General features: G+C 53.8%; 1 protein-coding gene across 1 annotated transcript; it reads right to left on the bottom strand.

Annotated features, from left to right (window-relative positions):
• Nucleotides 1–1,834: 1,834 nt before the first annotated feature.
• On the bottom strand, nt 1,835–22,508 carry MYO1A (myosin IA). The gene is made up of 28 exons (XM_026500216.4): nt 21,916–22,508; nt 20,284–20,417; nt 20,040–20,155; nt 19,674–19,768; nt 19,373–19,477; nt 19,127–19,173; nt 18,929–18,992; nt 18,394–18,492; nt 16,273–16,376; nt 16,030–16,177; nt 15,439–15,557; nt 15,274–15,360; nt 13,846–13,911; nt 13,584–13,688; nt 11,065–11,127; nt 10,658–10,858; nt 10,262–10,488; nt 9,700–9,900; nt 9,353–9,446; nt 8,753–8,902; nt 8,576–8,644; nt 8,045–8,119; nt 4,517–4,651; nt 3,694–3,800; nt 3,172–3,304; nt 2,902–3,054; nt 2,593–2,720; nt 1,835–2,297 (listed from the first exon to the last, which is right to left on the bottom strand). Exons 2-28 carry the CDS (start codon nt 20,395–20,397, stop codon nt 2,174–2,176), a joined length of 3,129 nt encoding a protein of 1,042 aa, XP_026356001.1. The 5' UTR covers nt 20,398–20,417; nt 21,916–22,508; the 3' UTR covers nt 1,835–2,173.

Genomic DNA, 22,508 nt, shown 5'->3' with positions numbered 1-22,508 from the left:
GGGCTGAGCCGGGAAGACGGTGCTGGAGCTGCTGGGAGCTGAGGCTCTAGAAGGGCTCCTCACGAGGGCCGGGGGCTTCCAGGCCGGCTTGTGCCCCTCAGAGAAACAACCCAGACTCCGCGAAGGCTGGACCGGCCGAGCAGGGAGGCAGCTTCTCCCGGCACGATGGGGCCAAATGCAGCCGTACAGCGCAGGTGGGGCGACCAGGTGGGGCAACGGAGCCCCTAGAGGCTTCGGGGGAAGAAAACACCCCCTCCTTGGCCCCAGGAGAGAAGGGAGGCAGAGACAGGAAACACGGAGGGAGGCACAGAGAGGAAAGCAGAGGAACCCTCACCCTGCCTCGGACTAGTGTCAGTCCACATGATGGCTGGGGGAGGACAGGAGGGAGATGGGGACTCCAGCCCCCCCCCCCCCCCAGTCCAGACAGCTGCCAGTGCCTCCAGCCCGGGGAAGGGAAGCAGGATGGCGAGCAGCAGCTGCACATTCTCCTGAAATTGCTTCTGAAAATGACCAGACACTTCACTGGGAAAGTGACGACAATTTGGGCCCTGGGAGCAGGAGATGAGGCGGAGAGCGGGGGCGGTCAGGCTCTGGTAACCACCCCCCTCTCGCCACACAGGATCTCCTCGGCCTTGATTCTGAGAAGCGGGAGGGGGGAGCGGGGGGGGGTGGCGGAAGGCTGCCGGGAGCCTGAGTTCCCCTCTCTGAGGACACAGCCCCCATCCGCCTGGGAAGAGCTGACTCCCTGGGCCCTCTCGCAGCCCGGAGTGGGGTGCGCCAGAACATGGGCTGGTGCTCAGAGAGCCAGATTAATCTGCCGGCAAGAAGAGAAGCTAATCAGGTCTCCCGCTGGCATGATCACCTGGGGCGGTGAGCTGCCTGCCGGTGATGGAAGCTCTGGAAGCTCCAGGTGGAGGGAAACCCCAGCCTCGAGGCACAGAGAGCTCAGTGGTGGAGACAGGGAAGAGGCAAGGAAGGTAGGGATGGCGAAAGGAGGGAGAGACAGCCAGACACAGGAACAAAGGCAGCCATTTGTACGCTCGCACAGAGCACACATCCACATTTTACTGCAAACACAGGAGCTGCTTCTTCCCTGAAGGTAGAGACAGGGGTGGGAGAGCCTGAGACAAGCAGAGTCTATAAGGAAACAGATATTAAGGGAGAGGGGAGACATACAGAATGTTATACAAGATATTACGTATTGATATTAGAGCCCACAGAAAAGGGGACAACGAGATGGTGTGAGACAGTTGAAAATCAAGAAAAAAAATAATGGCGATGACACGAGGAAAATAAACGAAGACAAGGGGGGGCCAGTCATAGGGGTGGGAGAGTCTGGGTCCAGGAGTCTCTCCCCCACCCCCCTCAAGTGCCACCAGCTGCCGGCCCCAGCTGCAGGGCAGTGATTAGCAAGACAACTGTTGGCAGCAGCCTGGCACCTCTGGTGTAGGAAAGGATGGGGATGCTGAGGGGCAGATGTGGGAGAGCCCAGTGATGAGCTTGGGATGGAGGGGGTAATGGAACGCCTGGGTGCAGGGGACCCTGCATTCCCCAGCTCACCTCCACTCACATGAGCCCTCCAACCTTGGGCCTCTTTTCAGGCTAAATCTCCAAAGGATCCTAGTTTCCAACAAGACAGGGATCCTCACTTCTTCCCTCCAGGGACACACTTAATGAATCAGCCCACTGGCCACCTGGGACCTGAGCCCCATCGCTGGCTGCCCCACCCCCACCCCAGTCTCTCCAAACCCTGCCAGAGCTCAGCCGGTCAAGGAGCCCGGAGACAATTTCCCTTCTTTTCCATTCTTATTATCTGCATTTGCTAGCTCCAAGGAGCCCGAGGAGGGGAAAGAGGGCGAGGGCAGTCAAAGTATAAGTCCTGTGAAGATGGGGGAACAGGGACTCACACACATTGAGCAAACATTTGGGAAGTCACTTGTTTTATCGGTGGGCAAAGAGGCTGAGGGTGGGAGGAAGCTAAGTTGTAAGGGAGAAGGGACTGGAAGAGTTTGGGAGAAGAAAGCTCCTCTGCAAGGGTTCTTCAGTCTCTGAGCCCCGTACCGGGATCAGGGGGTTGGACAGGAGGAGATCCTCCCATAAACATGGGTGGGCGGGACTGGCACTGGTCCAGGAGAAGAAGCTGCTGTCTCTGCGTCCGGCCCCCACCTCCTCACTACACAGTCACGTCCAGGCAGCGGCTCCCTGTCTTCTTGCAGCTTAGCTTGCCATTTCTACCACGCTCAGGGCCCTGGGTGACCTTGACAGCCACACTGCTCTCCTTGAACCTCACTGAGAAACTGGAGGGGGATAGACAGAGGGGCAAAGCTAGAACCCCCATCCCCTTACCCCTCCTCCCGTATTTTCATGATGGCTTCCCCTCCCCTTCTTGAAGGAAGCGAATCTCTGCTCCCCTCATGTCAGAAGACTCAGAGCCCCCAGAGAACTTGGGTGGGGAGACTAAGAAGCACCTCTGAGCCTTGCCCTGACAGAGTGTGCTTCCCTTTCTGGTTACACGAATTTTCCCGGTCACAATGACCAACAGCTTGGTCACCTGCCCCCAGGCTGGCTCTCCCCCCCAGCTCATGGCCTTACTCCTCAGTCACGGTGACTGGAAGCTGCTTCTGTGTGGCGTCCAACACAGCCCGGTACATTTTGGTTAGCAGTTCAATCACGTGTTCACTGACCAACAGGAAGTCCCCCTTGGAGCCCACTGATGATATCTTAGGAAGGGGAAAAAAGAGTGAAAGGACAGGATTCATTTTCCCTCCACAGGAATAGCCTGAGAGGCACTGAAGGTCCAGAGTGAGAGGTCTGGTCCCCATCACCTCCAGCCCACCCCCCACCCCGTGACACCCACCACCTTCGGCAGTCTGAGGGCCTGCACCCAGGGAGCTCCGATACCTCGTTCAGATGTAAGCTGAAAAGCCCATCCTTGAAGCTGGTGACTGACACCCCGGCCACACTGTCCAGCCCAATGACAGTTTTGGCCTGGGACTTCTTGGTGTCTGTGAGAATCACATGCTCCTTGGTCAAGAGAAGAATTCGAGACGAAGTCTAGGGACAGAAGAGGAAAGTGTGAGGAAAGGTGAGGCTGAACCCCCACCCTTCCAGCTCCCAGCCCCAAGGCTCCGGAGCAGGCTCTGGGGAGGATTTCGGGATGCGGGCCTTCACCTTGCCATTGCCACGATTGACCTTCTTCACAGTCTCTGCCACCAGAACAGGCCCTTCCGCCCCGCCCTTCAGCTTCTGCAGCTTGGGGTTCCCTTGCAGCCCAATGTAGTCACCACGGAATGGGATGGGGACACTGAGGGCACACAGGAAGTATATGGTGGAGACCAGGTCCTTACCGCTGACCCCCAAGGCCCTGAGCCTCCCCATAGTGAGTTCCCATCTTAGTCCTTCTGTGCCCCTTTCCCCATCCTCCGCCATATCCTCAATCTCAGTGGTTCTCAGAGTGTATCCAGGACCAGCAGCAGTGTCACCTGGGGACTTCTTAGAAAGGCAAATTCTCAGGCCACAGCCCCACACGTGCTGAATCAGAAACTCTGAGAACGGGGTGCAGCAAGCCTGGGTGTTCTCAAGCCTGCCAGGTGGTGCTGATGCACACTCAGGTTTGGGACCACTGTCCTATCCCACCTGGGGGATCCACTTTTTGCTCTTGATGAAACTGTGCGGGGTCTAAGAGGCCCTCACCTCTGGGGGTAGGAAGCCTTCTTGTCCTTGAACAATTCGCTGGCACAGAGCTTCTCCCTCAGGTTCTCTACCTGCTTCAGGGACAGCCGATCCCGGAATTTCTTGCACTGTGAGGGGGAGGGGCAGGGGCTAGCTCCTGGAGGCAGGAGGCAGGACTGGGGGGCGGGGGGGGGGGGGAGAACACTGAGAGATGGAGAAGAGGAGAGACAGGGAATAGAACAGGCTCTAGGCACTTCGGAAAGGGCAGGAGCTGGAGGAGCACTGGGGCCTGCGGGACTGTGGGGGAGAGGGATGGAGACAACGAAATGCCAGGCCGAGGAGGGAGGGCTGTATGCCCGCACACCGCGCAAGGCCTAGTCTAGACAGATGCTCAGTAAGTACTTCCTGAACGGAAGAACACTGTGCTGAGTGAAATAAGCCAGACATAAAAGGACAAATGTACGATTCTACTTAGATGAGGCCCCTAGCACAGTAGAATTGACAGAGAAAGTAGAGTAGACGGTCCAGCGGCTGAGGAGAGGGGAACGGGGAGTTACTGCGTAATGCGTGCGCACAGAGTTTCCGTTTGGGACGAGGAACAAGAGTATGGAGATGGGTGGTGGTGATGTCTCACAGCAGCGGGAATGTGCTTGCTTAATGCCGCCCAACTGTCTGCTTTAAAAGGGGTTAAAATGGCCCATTTTGTTATGTATGCTTTTTCACAATAAAAAAATGGAAAAAAAAGTGGAAAAGGGAGGCAGAGGAGGAAAATGAGAGCGACGAGGCAGAAAAGAGCAACAACAGGTGCAGCGCCTCCCTTCCCCCCCCCCCGCCCCCCCTCAACCTTCCAGCGATAGAAGAGCTGCCGGAGCTCCTGGTTGGCTGTGTGGAAGCACTTGTAAGGCGCTGCCGGCCACGTTTTGTCCAGGATGTTGGTAGACGGCAAATTGTCCTTCAGCCCCAGCAGGAACTTCCGTGTCTAGATGGGGAGGGGGCAGGATTAGGAGTGGACTGATGAGAAGAAAGTCCTCCCTTGGGGCGCCAGGGTGGCACAGCGGTTAAGCGTCTGCCTTCAGCTCAGGGCGTGATCCCAGCGTTCTGGGATCGAGTCCCACATCAGGCTCCTCCGTTATGAGCCTGCTTCTTCCTCTCCCACTCCCCCTGCTTGTGTTCCCTCTCTCACTGGCTGTCTCTATCTCTGTCAAATAAATAAATAAAATCTTTAAAAAAAAAAAAAAAAAAAAAAAAAGAAGAAGAAAGTCCTCCCAAGAGGCAAACTCTCCTCCAGATCCTGCCACTAAGCGAGGAGAGGGAAGGGGGTCCCTTCCCGGATCTCTTTCGGTGTCAAGTGTAGGCTGGAGGCTGGCCAGTAGGAGCATGAATGGGAGGCTGAAGGGAGGGAAGAGCTAGTTCCAAGCAGAGACCTGCTGCCCAGGGTAGTGAGGTGAGAGGAGCCAAGGGGAAAACCAGCCTGGAAGATTCGCTCCTGTAGTTTCCTACTGTCTCGGTTCACAATTGCCTACTGCTGGCCACCACTGCCTGCATGGGCCGTCTCCCCTCCTCTCCGATCAGTCAAGCCCAACACCTCCACCCGGCATTCAAAGAATTCGACTTAGAGCCCAAGCTCAGGCCAGAGCAACCCTGCACCATCCTGACACACCTCTCAGACAGGCCTCCTCGCCAGGCCCTCCGCCCAGCCACGCGTTGTTGCTGTGTGCCTTAGCCCACGCTGCTCTCAGCTCGGCTCTGCCCACTTGGGTTCCACCCACCCTTTGAGACGCACCTCCGTCCTAAGCTGACTAACATTAATTAGATGCACTCACCCAACAGCAGTGCACGCTCACGCGTCTCCTGATGTCCTATATAAACTTCTGAAAATGTCCTTTTTAGCTTTGCTTTTATTTTTCCTGTTCTAGGATCCAATCAAGTTTCACCCATGGCATCTGTTTAGTCTCCCCCAATCTAGAACAAGGATTCTCAAGTTTTCATATCCCAGGGAGCACCCAGCACCCTGTTTGTTTGTGGGGTAGAATTATTGAAGATACAGAAAATGGCTTCATCTTGGGGGGCCCGGATGGCTCCGTTGGTTAAGCAGCCAACTCTGGATTTTGGCTCCGGTCATGATCTCAGGGTCTTGAGATCAAGCCCCACATCGGGCTCCATGATCAGCTTGGAGTCTGCTTCAGGATTCTCTCTCTCCCTCTGTCTCTCCCCTGCCCCCCTCTGCCTCGCTCACTCATACTCTCTTTTTCTAAAATAAATGAATCTTTTTAAAAAAAAGACTTGATTTTGAGCATTTCTAAGTTTGGGGAATTTTTATGAGAACTTTTTACTAAGACATTAGGTTAGAAAAATTAAAATAGAAAAAGGCAGTGCACTCAGTATATTGCTGTAACTGTCCAGGAACTATCCCAGCTCTTCGATTCTTCCACTACAAAGATCTAGCAGGCTTGCTCTAATCACCTTAGACCCTGGTTTAAGTCCCCGGTCCTTGGTCTGCTTTAGTTTGATTTCATTCAATAAACATTCCTAAGCATTTCCTGCAATCCCCCCCCTTCTTTTTTTTTTTTTAAGACTTTTATTTATGTATTTGTCAGAAAGAGAGAGAAAGCAAGCATAAGCAGGGGGAGTGGCAGGCAGAGGGAGAAGCAGGCTCCCAGCTGAGCAAGGAGGCCAAAGAGGGACTTGATCCCAGGACCCCGGGACCATGACTTGAGCCAAAGGCAGACGTCCAACTGACTGAGCCACCTAGGCGTCCTGATCCCCCATGTTCTAATTGATGTGGAACCTCTGAGGGTTTTCTTTTTTTGTTTGTTTTTTCTAGATCTAGAAAGTCTTGCCTTTCCCTTTATAGCCCTCCTGCCCCAGGTCGGCCTCTATGGGGGGAGGGAAACAGTGTGGGGAGACAGTCTTAGGCAGGCGTTAAAACTCTGGAGTCAGTTTGCATCCCAGATCTCCTGTACTTAGCACCTGTGGGACCCCTAGCAAGTTAGTCAGCCTCTCTGGGCCTGCAAAATGCAGGAAAGGAAAGGGTCTACCTCACAGGATTTTTAACAGCATTAGAGTTAATGCATGTAAAGGGCTTAGTGCATAGTAAGTGTTCAAAAATCATTAGTTACAGGCAAGGCAATAGCCAATACAGACTCATCAGAAACACTGGCGGAACCGAGGCCGAGTGGCCCCGTACGCATGCTTCTGTACGGGCTGTGAGTCACTGAAATATCGGTCTAAGTCCAACCGCTCCTGGGGTGACATCCAGCAGATGCCTGATAATATGCAGGTGAAAGAAAAGGTAGAGGAGGGGCCAGTCAGGAGGTAAGAGTCACATTGGATTCCTGGCCTCAGGGATGCAACAAGAGAGCGTGTCCTCTAGGAAGGAGGTCACTCTGGAACCAGCGTGAGGAGACTCGGGCCGTGGAAGAGGCCTGGGAGGCTGGAGCTTCCCCGGGTGGGAGGAGGAGGGCCCAGCGAAGGCTCAGGGAAGCAATAAGGAGGCCCAAGGATCCCACCTCTCCAACCACGAAGGGGGCGCCAATGAGTGTGTCTCAGGAGCATCGTTAGTAAGAGTCCCAACAACTGTCCAAAATGGAATCAGCGGAGGTCAGTTCTCCTTTACCCCAGGCCTCTGTCCAAGATGTCCTCCCTCCCTCTCTGGCCTTTCGCAAGGTATCGCTGCAAGTGCTACTCTCTCCCTGTCTGCTTTCCCTGGCCACTCCTCAGAAGCACCAAGGCTGTTGGATGGATGTCTCTGGAAATCACCCTCCTCTGTCTGTTTTCCTCTTGCTGGAAACTGCTTATAGTTTGAATGTCCTGGCTTCTTCCTGCCACCTGGACCCGAATCCTCCAGAATGAAGATCTTTCCTGAGATTTAATTTTGGACTTGCTTGTTATGGTCTCAGAAGAGATGGAAGAGAGCTAGGGTTCCTCCACCTTCACCCCAACCCTAAAATGGATCTTGGAAGGTTGAGTTAGTTAGCCCTATGTGTATCCTCAAGGTGCTCTTCCAGAAGGCTCAGCCTCTTCCACTGTTGTTTACCACCCAGCCCATCCCCCCCCGCCCCGAGCCTATTCACCACGGGCCAGTCAGTGGGTGTGCTGGGAGCCCTTCCACCCCCAAGGTTGCCTGCAGCATCCGCTGGGGCCAGAATGCCCTCCTATCCGGCCCTTGGGCCCCGGGACGCTGGAGCCCGCTCCCTGCAGGTCGCTGTCCCATTCCCTTTTATCCCCGGACTTCATCAGGCACAAGTGGATGGAAAAAGCCCTTTGGGGGAAAGCCTTGAGTCACGTCTTCTCAAACCCCTCATCTTCCTTTTCCAAACCTGTCCCTCCCTCCTCAAGCCCCCACCTTTCACCCTCCACCCCCACCACTTACTATGCTCTTGTAGATGAAATTTGCCAAGGTGAGCGCAGCCCCTGACCGGAAGTACTTTCGATAATCCTTGCGGGCCTGGCAGGGACATACGAGAAAGGAGCCAACATAAAGATAGACAGTTAGACATAGAAGACCGAAGCCAGATCTAGAAGGGGTTCTATTCCTCACCCACACCGAGAACACAGTAAGATAAAGTGCTGAGACCGTGCGAGAGGGCCAGAGTAAAGGCAGACGAGTCGGCAAAGAGCAGGGCCCTCCAAGCAGCAGGCAGAACTCTGTTGCCAAGTCAGAGACACACCCGGGGCACAGACACACATCCCCCCGGCGTGCATCCACACTCCCAGACACACACCTGCAGACCCAGAAACCCACGCAGACGTGCACGTGCCCTCGCACCCCGGGAGGTCCCGGGGGTGGGCAGGACTCGCTCTCTGCTGCTCTTTCTTCCCAGCAACTGGCACAATCCGGAAGAAACCATGTGGGGCAAGGACCCATGGGTGGGGAGGAAGCCCCTCCGCCCTTCCCCATTACCTTCCACCCTCTGACGAAAGCCTGGATCAGCAAAGACGATGCCTTTATCTTCCCATAACGTTTCTTTTGCTGCAGAAAACAACAGGCCTGTTAGAAAGAACTCCATCTCCCGAACCACCTCCCCCGCTTCCCAGTCTCTTACGAGAGCGAGGGGCTGGGGCTTGGGGGCACTGGTACCATGTTGCCCCGAAACCAGGCGGAGATGAGGATCTGGCTCTTGCGCATCAGCCGGTAGTGGGTGCGGCAGCGCCAGCCCCGGTAGGTCTTCTGTATGAGCGTGGCCAGCTGCTGCAGTCTCAGGCGCCGCCGCTCCTCCAGGTGGAACAGCTGCGGAGAGCGCGGGCCGGGTGGAAAGGCGGGCCTGGGGGGACCCAGGAGCCTGGCCTCCCCAGCCAGTGTGGTACACACTCCTTTGTCCCCTTAGCGCGTTCACTCACTCCACGGGCACCTACTGAACTCCAACTCTGCCATGGGCCGGCGCCAGGTTTGGACGTTCAGACACGAGGGGCACATCCCCCGGACCCTCAGGAGTCCCGCTCCAGCTAGAGGCACTCAGCGTGCGCCGTGCAGCCCCCTAACTGCCAGGGTGCAGGGCAGGGCAGGGGCCCAAGGATTGATTCCGGTCCCAGCGATAAAGTCCCTGCCGTGAGCAGACTTCCTCACCCACCATCCATCCCCAGTTACGGATGCTCCCCTCCACCCCAGCCTTTCACTCATAGCCTCTCCAACCCGGCTACTGCCCAGCCCCGCCAAACACAAGTGCCCCCTCCAACTCACAGTCTTGGGGCTTCTGATGAAGATCTTCGTCTTCCCGAAGGCCAGCTCCTCTGAGGACAAGCTCAGCTCCCCCACGACCTTCTCAACCCCCTCCCTACAGGAAGAGATGGGGAAAGCTGCCCAGGGGCATCCCAGAGAAGGGTCTTCTTTCACCTTTCCCTAACTCCTTTTACCCAGGGAGAAGAGTTCAGGGCTTGAATGGACTTCAGAGCCCTTGAAAAGTGATCATTCATTTCCCCAAGTATCCATTCAGGGAGCTTTGGTGATTTACAGGACACTGCTCTCTCCCCGGCCCAGATGGTCCCTGCACTGCCCTTCCCTGCTCCCGTCTCCCGCAGGAATCTTACCGGTCTCCGCCATTCCAGCGAGGCCATGTGCTCCGGCTCAGCAATCGGTACCTTTCCAGGAAGGGCCTGTACCCCTGGCGGTAGGCGTAGCCCGCCCGTCGCACTCGCACATTCTCTAGCAGCCCTAGGTACCGAGTCTGGATGGCCACCAGCTCCGACGAGAACTGACCTCGCTGCTGATGCTCATTAGGCTTTATACACCTGGGCGGGGGGTGCAAGGCATGGGCCTCAGGAGCTTCACCTTTGCAAGTATGACCTATCCTGGTCTCCGTAACCCTATTCTGCACACATTCCCCTTAGTAGAAACATTTCAGAGGAAGTGAACACACTGGCCTTCCCAGCTTCACTCACTGATGCATGGTCCCTACCAAAGTCTGATGCTCTCCCTGCTACAGGACTTTCAGCAACTCATCTGGCTTTGTTTTTTAGGAGGAAAGGGCCTCTGATACCCCTATTCCAGAGACACCCTGCCCCCCCCCCCGCAAAGGACAGGGTCTGCAGCGCGCGGACACGGCACGTGTCATCATGTGCACTGTATTTCCCTATGTGCCCGGCGTGTCACCTGATATAGTTGGGGTTTTTGGAATACAGGTTCTTCATGAGTATGGCCACGGAACTCTTGAACTGGGCCCCAGCAGTCGGGGGGCGTTTGAGAGATGCCTGCTTGGGATCTCCCTCAGGGAACAAGGACTGAAGGAGAGGGTGCCGGGCCTTCCACATGACCTGGGACAAGTCCCGGAAGAGTAGGTCATTGTTCTTATCAATGAAGCCGTTCACGTTGTAAGTCACCTGTAGAGGAACGGCTGTTGGTCTGGAGGGCCCATGACCTTGTCCCAGCACTTGGTGCTCCCAGTATCAGCGTGAAGTACTCCCAGATCTCATCTCCCCTCAGTTTCTCCCCCATTGCCTTCCACCCACGCCCAGCCCTAGTCTCTACCCTCCAGCCCTGCCATGTCACCTTGCCCGCATAGTGGCAGATACGGAAGCTGCTGAGGCCCATAGTGTGGTCATACTGGCGCTGGGCATTCTGGGTGACTTTGCTCTCATAGTGAGTGTGCTTGGAGAAGAGATGATTCAGCTTCGCTAGGAAGGTGGTGTCACTGACCACCCCAGGCCGTAGGCACTCCTCGTCCAGCATGGCCAGGATGCCTCGCTGATTCTGGTCAGGGAAACAAGATCAGCCCAACCTCAGCCAGGTCCTCCGATACGTCCACATCCTGACTGATGTCCCTCTGCCCCTCATCCTTTGTCCTCTTTACCATTACCAAGTGGGGCAGGGAGAGGCAGGTGAGAGAGACAGGGCAAGGATATTCAGTCAGTCTGGAAGAGGAAGGAGGTCTCAGAGATGAGAGAAGGATAACTCACATGCTCGATGAGGTTGCAGATAACGCCATTATCAGAGTAGTCCACCTTTGTCCACGGTATGCCCTGGCAAGAGGAGACGTGACAGGTCACAGGAGGAGGTCCAAGACATGTCTCCAAAGACCTTACGGGACTCAGGCTTCCTTTCACCCACTCCACAAAGGACTCAGAAAGCCCTATAGTTAGGAGCGGTGCTTGATGTGGTTTCTGTTTAGGTCCCCATCCCTCCAAGGTTGATGGAGAATTTGTGGGGTGGGTGGCTAGACATGTGAGAGGACCCAAAGCAGCCATGAGGGAGGGGGAGATGCTATAGAGAGCCCTGTGGGTACTGTGGGGTGGAGAGGGAAGTGTGATATGTTGAGTGAAGCTGGGATAGGGATTACCCCACTGTGGGAGAAGGGAAAGATCCCTGAGTATGTGGAAGAGCAAATGGCCACACTGCTCTCGCAACAACCTATAAAACCAAAGCACGTGAGCCAACTTCATCAAACAACAGACCTAACTTGATACATCTTCAAAGCCCTACCTCAGTGCTTCTCACACTGGCATCACAGTCGTCTGGAGGGCTTGGGGAAACAGACTGCTGGGCCCCACCAGACTGCTGGGTTTCTGATTTAGCGCATCCGGGGCAGAGCCCAGCAATCGGCCTTTCTACCACCTTCCTGGGGGTGCTGGTGTTACTGGTCTAGGACCACAGTTTAAGAACCACTAATCTACCTGATACTTTGGGATTGTAGTTTTTTTTTTTTTTTAAGCGAGAATGGGGGTGCCTGGGTGGCTCAGTCGGTCAAGCTTCTGACTCTTGGTTTCAGCTCAGGTCCTGCTATCAGGGTTGTGAGGTCAAGCCCTGTGTCGGGCTCTGTGCTCAGCTCGGAGTCTGCTGGAGACTCTTTCTCCCTTTCCCTCTGCCCCTCCCCCCTATGTGCATGTGCTCTCTCATTCTCTCTCAAATAAATAGATAAATCATTTTTTAAAGATTTTATAATCTTTATTTAAAAGACTTTATTTATTTATTTGAGAGAGAGAGAGAAAACGAGAGTATGAGTAGGGCAGAGGGAGAGGGAGAAGCAGACTCCCTGCTGAGCAGGGAGCTGGACATGGGGCTCCATCCCAGGACCCTGAGATTATGACCTGAGCCGAAGGCAGACACCCAACCAACCGAGCCACCCCACCCAGGTGCCTTAATTAAAAATAAAAATCAATCAATCAATCAATCTTTTTTTTTTTTAAGGCAATGATGGTACAGAAGACAACCCAAAGACAATTGTTCCCCACTTAAGGGACAGCCGCAGGTGAGATAGCTCCTGATCCCACCCAAGGGCGAGCCCTCCCAGGCTCAGGCCATTTCCAGGTGTGGGGTGTGGCTGGGGAACACACGCCTCTCTCTCTCATCCTCCTCACAGATCTTTAGGGAAGGCAGAGTGGAATTAAGTAAAGCTGCCCTCCCACTTCATCCGCGATACACCTTCCCCACGAGTTAAATGAAGTACGATATCCTTGCAATCCTACGTAGCTGTATACCGATACGGAAACCTGTCCTGTTAACGGATGAAAGCAAGGTGTAGAGCAGAGTGTATTCGCTGCCATTTGAAGAAATCCGTGGGAAGATGTACTTATAGACTTGCTTGATTACACGTAAGAGCCCTCTGAAAAGAGGGCCACTCCAGTCACCTCCAGATGGGAGGAGTGCTAGGAGGCTGGAGACGGGCTGGGAGGGAGCCCTTCTTCATACGCTGTTTTAAGCTTTTTGAATTTTGAAGCATGGGAATGTGTTCTCTATTTGATCGTTAATTTTTTAAAATAAAAACCCACGAAACAACCAAAAAACAAAAGCCTTCCCCACACATTGTGACCACATTGCCTGAAATTCTGCCACAGCAGAGTCCTGAGGGCTCACAGGCAGCATCCCTGGGAGGGTTCTGATGAGTGAGACTCCCAGCCATTCACACTTTGGGGTGGATTAGCTCAATCAGATAGCTCTTCTAACACCTAGCCATAGAAAACAAGGGTTCTCGCCAAACAGGGGAAGGAGTGTGGAAATGTTGAGCCATGGGGCATGTCTGAGGAGGAAGTCTGGGATCAGGGTGCCACAAGAGGGGACGGTGACATCAGCCAGGGCCCGAGGAGACAAAGCATTCTGAGACATTAGAGAAGAGCACCAAAAGGGATGTGGTAGGGTGATGAGGCCAGGAGAAATGTCCCTTCTCAGTCTGGTTCACAGTGCGCCGCAGGCCGCGCACGGCCGTCACCTCACCCTCGTGAGGTCTCCCCACACACCCCCTTCCATCAGTCTGCCCTTCCTTGTGTGGCCTGGGGTGGGAGCAGGGGGACTGGGCAACGGAGAGCAAAAACCAGGGCTTCTTGGTAATGCTGGACTGTTCACCGGTGCAAGGAAAACTTTTTGTCCTTTGTGTTCCCATCTGGGGACAAGTGAGAGGAAATTGTGATGGAGGGAAAGGACAGATCCAGCACGTGCCCAGAAGCAATTTCCGAGAGTGTACGTGGGGGTAAGCCCGGCGTACCTCTCTCTCATATTCCTCTTGCTCCTCTTTCAGCGTCATCTCGATGAACACCTGCTGCAGCTTCTCGTTGCAATAGTTGATCACAAACTGCTCAAAGCTATTATCCTGAGGGAGGGGACCCGGGGCAGACAGGGAGCAGCTCAGCCCAAGACCTTCCTGCCTCTCAGCCTTACACCTCCCCTCTCTCCACCCCTCCCCCTTTGAGCCTACATGTCCCAACCCTAGGGAAGCAGGGTGCTGCAGTTGGGTGAGGCTCTCTCACCTCTAAAATTTCAAAGCCGTAGATATCCAGGACCCCCATCACCTTCTTCTTCTCCCCAGTGCCCACCTGAAGAGGAGGAAAAGATAAATCTGAGGACGGGCGCCTCTGCACAGCAGGCCAGGCCCTTCTGGGGTGGAGGTGATTGGAGCAGAGGGCAAACGGAACTCGGGTGAGCTTGACCATGCTGGGAAAGAACTGTTGTGATTTTATTCTCCTTCCTCCTCTACATGCTTGTAGAGGACAAACAGAGGGAGGGAGGGAGAAGGGAGATGTGAACAGATTTCGGGTGGTGCTCCCAGGGTACGAGGTAGGAAGACATTAAGATCCTCTCAGGAGAATAGCCATTTCTTAGAATTGTAGAGCATTTTACAAATCTATGCTCTTACTTCATTAAACCTCACGATAACCCTAGAAGGTGTGATTATTCCCATTTTACAGATGAACAAATCAAATTTCAAAAAGGCTAAGCATTTACCCAAACCTAGATTCAAAGTCTATTCTTCCCTGCTGCCTTTCAGTAAGAGCTTCTGAACTGACGGCATTTTCATGTACAAAAAGTTTTCAACAATAGCTCTATTCTGATCTAATTCATATTCCATAAAATTTACCCTTTAAGTTACCTAAAAAGGTGTATGACCATCACCACTGCCTAATTCCAGAGCATTTTCATCATCTCCAAAAGAAATCTTGTACCCACACCCACTAGCAGTCACTCCTCCTTCCCGTCCCCCCACCCCAAGCCCCTGCTAGCCATTACTCTACTTCCCATCTCCATGGATTTGCCTATTCCGGACATTTCAAATAAATGGAATCATACAAAATGTGGCCTTTTGTGTCTGGCTTCTTCCACTTGAATGTTTTCAAGATTTGTCCATGCTGAGCATGAATCAGTCCTTCGTTCCGTCTTACGGCCGAATAATATCCCATTGTATGGATAGACCACATTCTGTTTATCCATTCATCCACTGACGGACATTTGAGTAATTTCCACTTTTTGGCTACTATGAATAATGCCTCTCTGAACATTTGGGTACAGGTTTTTATGTGGACATCTGCTTTCAGATCTCTCAGATATATATCTGGGAGTGGAATTTCTGGGTTATATGGTAACCATGTACGTAATTTTATCCAATCCTCACTAAGCCCTGTGAAGCAGGTAGGCATTACTGTCCAATTTTCCAAATCAGGAAACTGAGGCTCAGAATCTCTGTGAAACAAAAAGGCCACACAGCTGGTAAGTAGGGGTTCCAGAGAGTCAAACTCAAAACCCAGAGATGTTTCCACAACAACACACTATTGGAAGGGACTGTACCCTACCCTTCATCCTTCCTCCTCTGCTCATCTCAGAACCCAAAGTATGGGGATAGTGACTGGGGCAAGAAAGGTGAAGCGGACAGGGAGTGTTGGGGGAGGAGAGCCATCTCTGACCTTGATACTCTCATTGATTCGATTCACAATCCAGTTGAAAAGGCGGCTGTAGATGTTCTTGGCCAGAGCATCACGAGCATACTGAGCCTGCAGGGCAGGGCCAGCTGGTTAGGATGGCAGCCACAGAAGAGTCCCCAGATCAGCCTCCTCCCATCGGGCCCTTACCTGAACGACATTCAGTGCAGTGACCACATTTTCTTTGGCTGTTTTCATGGTCCTTGAGCACAAAGCTTTCTCTAGTTCCTCTGAATTCAAACCCATCATTTCCCCAATCTCCTGAATACCTGGAGTGAGGAGGAAACACAACATGGCCTGAAAGAGGGCTTTCCTCCCGGGGAGGGTGGGCTGAGAAGTGACACTGCTGGGAGACGGGTGTCCCTAGGTCTTGCTGGGGATGTCCTTACAGTCCAGCCAGGACACGGCCCAGGAAGAATCTCTGGGGGGGAGGAGGAGAGAGGGAGCTCTGAACACTTCGAATGCATTACCTGCTTTAATAGGAGAATTTCCTGAAATTCTTTGTAAAGACTCCAGTGAGATTCAGAGAGGTCCCAGAATCTAGGTCTATCACACTTCATAACCTCATTCCAAAATGTCTCACCGGGAATTCTCCCTGAGTGTGTTTGGGGAAGAACTCGGGAATGGGCTGAGTGGGACTGAATCAGAGTGGAGTCAGTTATGTAGGAGATGGTGGGAGAACAGAAATTATAGCAGGAGATTCTGGGAGCTGCTTGGGGGTACCAGCAGGGCGGTGCAGACCTCTCCCATCACGGATGCCACTTGCTGATACCCCATTGGCCTGGAACTCGTCTGCCAGCTCCACGTTCCCCAACTTCAGCACCAGGGCCGTCACCTCCAGCACCTGCTGGATCTCCTTCTCTGAGAACCCAATCACAGCCATTGCACTCTTGAGGAGAGAGAGGAAATCAGAAGCTGAACCGTGATGCCAGTTCAATGCCTCCCTTCTCAAACACAAAGCCTGGGCCCACCCTGGGCACCCACCTGTACAGCCTTGAAGTTGGAGGCATCATCCATGCCGTCAACTCTGGACACTTTCCGGTTTAGGTAGACATAGCATCTTGTCTCCCGCTCGAGCTTCAGGTCCTCTGGGAGGGCCAGTGCGAAGAAAGAGGGTTAATACGCAGGCTCTCAGGAGTCCTCTGGCCTCGACTCTCACAGTCGCTGCCCTAGCTTGGTTTACTCATTAATTCAAAGGAGCCATTTTGTTTTAGGCTCTTCTCCTGCTGCCTTTGTTTGGGGATCATTAATTCATATGATAATAGACTAAATTTTTAAGCAGTATTTAGGGTTTGGGTGTTCTTAATTGTTGGGTTTCTTTCCAACTTGTATGGAAGAAAAGACTCATTCCACTCCTCGTCCCATCCTCAGGGTTCTAAACAATGAAAACAAACAGGCATACTCTCCATCCTGCTCGGTTCTCAGTGGCTCTGAGAGGACAGAGGTGAGGAAAGAAGGGCAAGCACATACTCCCCCCCCTCCCGGAGCCTCAATGCCTCACCCTTGGCTGGGGTTGGCCCATTCATTATTTGTTCACTAAGCACCAACAAAGTGGCAGGTGCAAGGTTCCCCAACCCTGAGCCCTCTTCTGGAAGCTTTTCTCTGATGTTGGGGGCTGAGCCAAAAGGCTCTCTGGCTTTCCCCTATGGTGAATCTCTAGCCCAGCCCATAACACATGGATCGGGTTTTGTCTTTTTCTGTGTCTCGCACAAATGAACAACTTGTGCGTTGGAACTGTTTCTCGTCTTCATAGCCTGTGTGCCTGGCTGGCATACACAAACTTTTTTCTTTTTAATAAATGAATCAAGGGAATGGTCGAAGCTGTTTGCCGGAGATGGGAAGGAGTAGGTTAAGCATGGAGCTTGAGGGATATCAATTATCTGTTATTCACATGATCTGAGAATCAGGGAATGTCCCTCAAACTAGAGTTTAATGGCAGCTTCCCCTGAGACACAAATTTTGAAATAGGAACCTACTAAAGAGGGGTGTCTGGACAAAGAATGAGTCAGAAAGGTCCTGGGATGATGACACCAGGGAGGCCCTGCTCAGACTTAACTTAAATCAATGGGTGACAGAGACAACCAGAACAAGATACTGGTGCCTATGATTCAGACAAACTGAGCACAACCAAGACTATTGAGCCAGGAAGGAATAATGAGAGCTGCAGGGGCTCTTGAACCATGCAGATCCCCAGGAGGGGGAAGGAGAGGGCACACATCCAGCAGAGAACAACCAGAAACCAAAAGGACAGGTCCTTGGGGGCCAGATACCCACAGTGCTCACAGCTAGAGGCAGGACTGGGAGGCAAACTCTGGCAAGGCCTGAAGTCCCACCAGACTCGGCAGTGATGTCCACCCAGAGCCACCTCGGGCCCATCCAGCACCCAGGGCTCCCCGGGACAAGGCAGAGTGCTCCCCGACTTCTGCTCCTACAGACACCGGCACAGGCCTGTTGGCACTGATCACACTGTATTCTGCAGTGTTTCTGTTCATGCATCTGCCATCCCTGGAAGACCATAGGCTCTCGAGGACAGGGTCCATGTCATCTTATTCAACTCTGCACTGCTAGAGCCTAGCACAATGTTCCATCATAGTAGGTGTTCAAGGGATGTTTGATGAATGGATACATGGAACCTCCATAAAGCCATCTAAGAAGAGTAAGTCAAGGACAGGGCCTGGGTGAGGCAGGTGTAGGCCCAGAACAATCTCCACTATGGCTCATCAAACGTTCTTGAACACTTAGACTATCCTGTCTGATTTTCTGCTGAGCTATCGATAAAGTCCCTTCAATTCAAGATAGGAAAGAATGATAGATGGAAATAAGGGTTCCATTTTTGAAGCCAGCCCAGGGAATGGGCAACCCAAGCAGGACAGAGGAAAAAGAGCAGGGCAAGAGGCCAGAAGGTTTATTCCTAGCAATACAATCCCAGAAAAAGAAGAGAACACAGAGGTCAGGGATTGTTCCCAACAACGAGTGGATGAGATTTAGCATAGGCAACGCAGGAAAAAGAGGCCCGAGGGCTGCAGGGAAAAGGGCTGCCGGGGCCCAGAGGAGACTGAGTGGAGGTTGGGGATCTTCTGCCCGGTGTCTGGGACAGGCACATACTCAGCAGGTCAGCCTCTGCTCCGGCCAGTAGCTGATAGAAGATGTGGAAGTTCCTTTCTCCTTCAAGCTGCTTCACCACTCGGGATTTCTCCAGCAGATCTGGCAGGGGATTAGAAGAGAACCTCCTGAGGGCCAGGGAGATGCCACAGCTTCCCTCTGAGTCTGCCCTCGTCGCTGCTGTTCCCAGGGCTTGGGCAGTCTCCTGGTGGTAGCCTACTATCCCTTCCTACAGTAGCAGATCAGCAGAAAGGGACACCGTGGGGCAGGGAGGAGAGAGAGTGGTGAGCGGAATGGGGAGACACGTTCGGGGCGCCTGGGTGGCTCAGTCACTTAAGTGGCTGCCTTTGACTCAGGTCATGATCTCAGGGTCCTGGGATCGAGCCCCATGTCATTGGGCTCCCTGCTCAGCAGGGAATCTACTTCTCCCTCTCCCTCTGCCCCTCCCCCCGCTTGTACACTCGCCCTCTCTTTCTCAAATAAACAAATAAAATCTTTAAAAAAGCAAAAACGAAAACAAGAATGGGGAGAAACGTACAGTTTGTGATGACGCCACCGAGTGGGGATCCCTTGAAGTCAAACTCAATATCCATGTATTTTCCCTTCAAAGACCAGAGAGAAAGAGAGAGACTTTGCTTCCTCCTCTTCTCACCACCCTGTCCAGCAGGGGTCTGTGCCACATTCCTCCTCAAGCCCCCACACCCTCTCCTCCCAGGCCAGGAAGACTGTCACTCACAAATCGAGAGGAGTTGTTGTTCCGAATGGTCTTGGCATTGCCAAAAGCTGCAGAGATGGGGAGAGGAGAGGTGAGGAGACAGAGGGGAGAAGAGGGGCTCTGGAGAAGGGGAAGGAGGAAGGTCTTCCAGCCATGATGCCAATCTCAGATTTTTCAGGCTGAATGAGAACAGGGTAAGAGGGCTACCGTGTCTCTGGGGCCAGTCGGGTGGGGGTGGGCAGAGAAGGCAGAGACTGGAATCCTCACCCTCCAGCACCGGGTTTGACTGAAGCAGCTGCTCCTTCACAGAGTTCACCTGCTCCCCTTTCCCACAGACAGCTGCCACATACGACATCACCAGCTTGCTAGCCTCTGTGTGAGAGAAACCTTCACATGGATCCCCCCACCTTAACTCCCCTTAGGTCCAGCACCTCACACTGGTCAGAAGCAGAAAAACTGGGCAGGAATTTCTGGGGTAGGGGCAGGACTGGGCCTGGCTGGGGAAGAGGCGAGGGGATAGCTCAGCAGGGACTCCACGCCCCCCCTCCCCCCCAGCCAGGCGCCTCACCAGTCTTGCCGGCTCCACTCTCGCCCGTGATGAGGATGCACTGGTCTCGGTCCCGGTCCCTCAGTGACTGGTATGCCACGTTTGCTAAAGCATAGCTTGGGGGGGAGGACGCAGGTGATGACTGAGGTGGGGCTAATCGAAGACACCATCTTTCACTCCATCTCCAGCCCCAGGGTCAGCCGCCCTCCTCGCTGGGACTAGACTGAGGCAAGTGATAGGTCTAGAAAGGGGCTTCCTGGGGGCGGGGGGGGGGGGGGCGAGGAGAAGCTGGAGAGCTTCCTTCAGGAGAAAGGATAGAGGAAATTAGGGTGTCTCGCTGTCAGGAAGCGGGGGCCCTGTCAGCCTTCCCTCGGTGCCTTTACTTACATGTGGGGCTGCAGCTCATAGAAGGTATAGTCCCGATATTTGGCAATGAACTCCGGGCCGTAGATGGGCAGCTGTTGGTAGGGGTTCACTGAGATCAGCACATTCCCGATGTAGGTCTGGAGGCAAAAAAGGTAAAGAGAATGAGCAGGGCTGGGGGTAGGGGAAGCTGGCAGGGGAGGAAGGAGTGGGAGCACGGGCGCTCGCAGGCCACACACCGCAGCCAGGGGCAGCCACAGACACTCACATAAATCTCCTTGTGTTCATAGCGCTGCTGGAGGTTCTTGAGCAGAGACCCCTGCTCCAGGGGTTCCAGGAGCACAAGGTCCTCCACCCCCACAGAGCCTTCCAGAAGAGTCATGTCCAGAGGGGCTTCTGGTCCTGAGAGTAAGGGGGTCAGTTAGCTGAAGTCTACTCAGCTTTAGGGGCCAGTAACGGTGTGAGGGGAAGAGGGCAGAAGGACGTAAGGGAGCCTTCCTCTCCAACTCCTGGCCCTAGAGATAGTCCTCAACCCAGGGAGGCCTCTGGACTACCCCAAGATCACAGTGGAAGCTGTGGGAACTCTCCCCGAGTAGGGAGAATCCCCTGCTCCCTGGGTTAGGGCTGGAGGGGTGGGGCAGGGATGGGACAGGACCATCTGCTTTGGTGGGGTAAGGAAGCAGCCACGGGGGTGGGGGTGGGGTGGGTGGTGGAGCACAGCTCTGCTTGCCACCGACCAGCCTGGGGAGGAAAGGGTAAGCTCTGGGAGCTCGCTCCCTCCTGCACGGAGGCCCTGGCCAGGGCGCAGAATCCCTGACCCTCTGCCCCCAGTTCTCCTTCTCAGCTCCTACCTCTCGCTACCTCCAGTTCAGTCACCCAGCCCACCCACACCCAGTGCAAACGCTCTTCCAAAGGCCCCCTCTCATTGCCACAGTGAGATTCATCTTGTAAATAGGGGCTGAATGAGGTGATTGATGAGTTAGAGGACAGAGGCAGGAGTTCTTCCACAAAAGATTAGAATACCCTGAGTAAAAGTGAGGTCGGTTTCTCCATCAAGTAGCTATCACCATCTCTGGATGTGTGTACACGTCTGTCCCTAGTTCTCCAACTCCAGCTTTTACACCCATTGCTGTAACCTTCCGCATGGACTTTGCCCCTGAGGGACACACCCAGCTTTTTAGTAGCTGGTGGGAGTGGGCAAGGAGGAGCAGAGTTATTGTGGGGCTCAGCCCCATGCAGTGGGCACATGGCAGGTATAACCTCAGGAGGAAGCCCAGCCCTCCTCAGTCTTTCCTGTGGGACCGAGTAGGTGGGGTGGCCTGGTGTAGGACAGAACCATTAGTACAATGGTCAGGGCTACTCCCTAACAGGAATAAAAAGCCACGTCCTCCTAGTCCCCAGCAATGCTCAACCTGGGTGGGGGAGGGGAGGGAAGCAGAGATGGAAGGTGGGGCCAGAGGGGAAAAGAGGCTGCCTTCAGCCCTCACTCTGCTTCCCCCAAGTTTCAGAAAATGAGAGTACTCGTCACCTCCTGGAAGGACACAACTGAGAGAGCAGTAAGAACAGGGACAATACCAATCTCTAACAATCAGGTACCACGGGCCAGGCAGGGCTCCAAACACTACATACATAAATTCATTTGATGCTTACGAACAATATCCCGTTGAAGTGGGTACTATTATTATCCCACATTTTCCAGATTAAGAAATAAAAGTTTTTAGTAACTTGGCAGGCAGGGGTGAGCAGCAGAAGCAGGGCTAGAGGAAGGCATCTTCTTTGGATTTGGATTTGAGGGGAGTGGGAATGTGATGGGTTGGAAGGGGGAAGGGAAAAAGGAAGCAGTCCCCAGAGAGGGCACCCCTAGATGTGCAGAGCAGTGACAGGTCAAGGCAAGACTCACCCAACACTGGAACTCGGGTGTGACTTCAGCGTCCCTTGGAGAATGGTGAATGAAATCCCAATTCCACGGGAAGGGGGCATAGGAGTCCCAGGCCCCAAGGGTGGAGAGGTGCCTTCGTTAACGGGAGCTGTCCATGGTGTCAGAGAGGCCAGGAAAAAGGTTGTCCTCCTCTTGCCGGTGTCCACTCTTCTGCCCTTCCGCCGTGCTGCCTCCTTTAGCCAAGGCTCCCTGTGCCAGAGGAGCCAGGAGAGGCCGGAGAGGGCTGCTCAGCACAAAGTCCGAGGCTGTTCCTGCTGAGGGTGTGGCTCCATTAACCCTTCCCAGGCCTGAAGCCCCAGAGGCAGATGCCCAGTCACCTGAGCAAGCCCCCTCTAGGTAGGAAAGCGTATCCGGCTGGACTCAGCTGAGGGGCCCAGGTAAAGTTCTTGTTCCACCGCCTCCAAAATTTGGAAATAAGAGGAGTGGAATTTATAGCCAGGGAAAAGCTTTTCCAAAGTCAGGAATTTTGTCAAAGAGGAAGGCAGTCTGGGGTGTCTTCCCTAGCAAAGAAACAGCACTTCCCTCAAATCTACCTATCTCGTTGGGAGTCAGAG

The sequence above is a fragment of the Ursus arctos genome, unplaced genomic scaffold (assembly GCF_023065955.2).
Source record: "Ursus arctos isolate Adak ecotype North America unplaced genomic scaffold, UrsArc2.0 scaffold_21, whole genome shotgun sequence".
NCBI classification, from domain to species: Eukaryota; Metazoa; Chordata; class Mammalia; order Carnivora; family Ursidae; genus Ursus; species Ursus arctos.
Note: the sequence above shows the minus strand (reverse complement) of the source record. Positions and strands in the feature narration are given on the sequence as shown.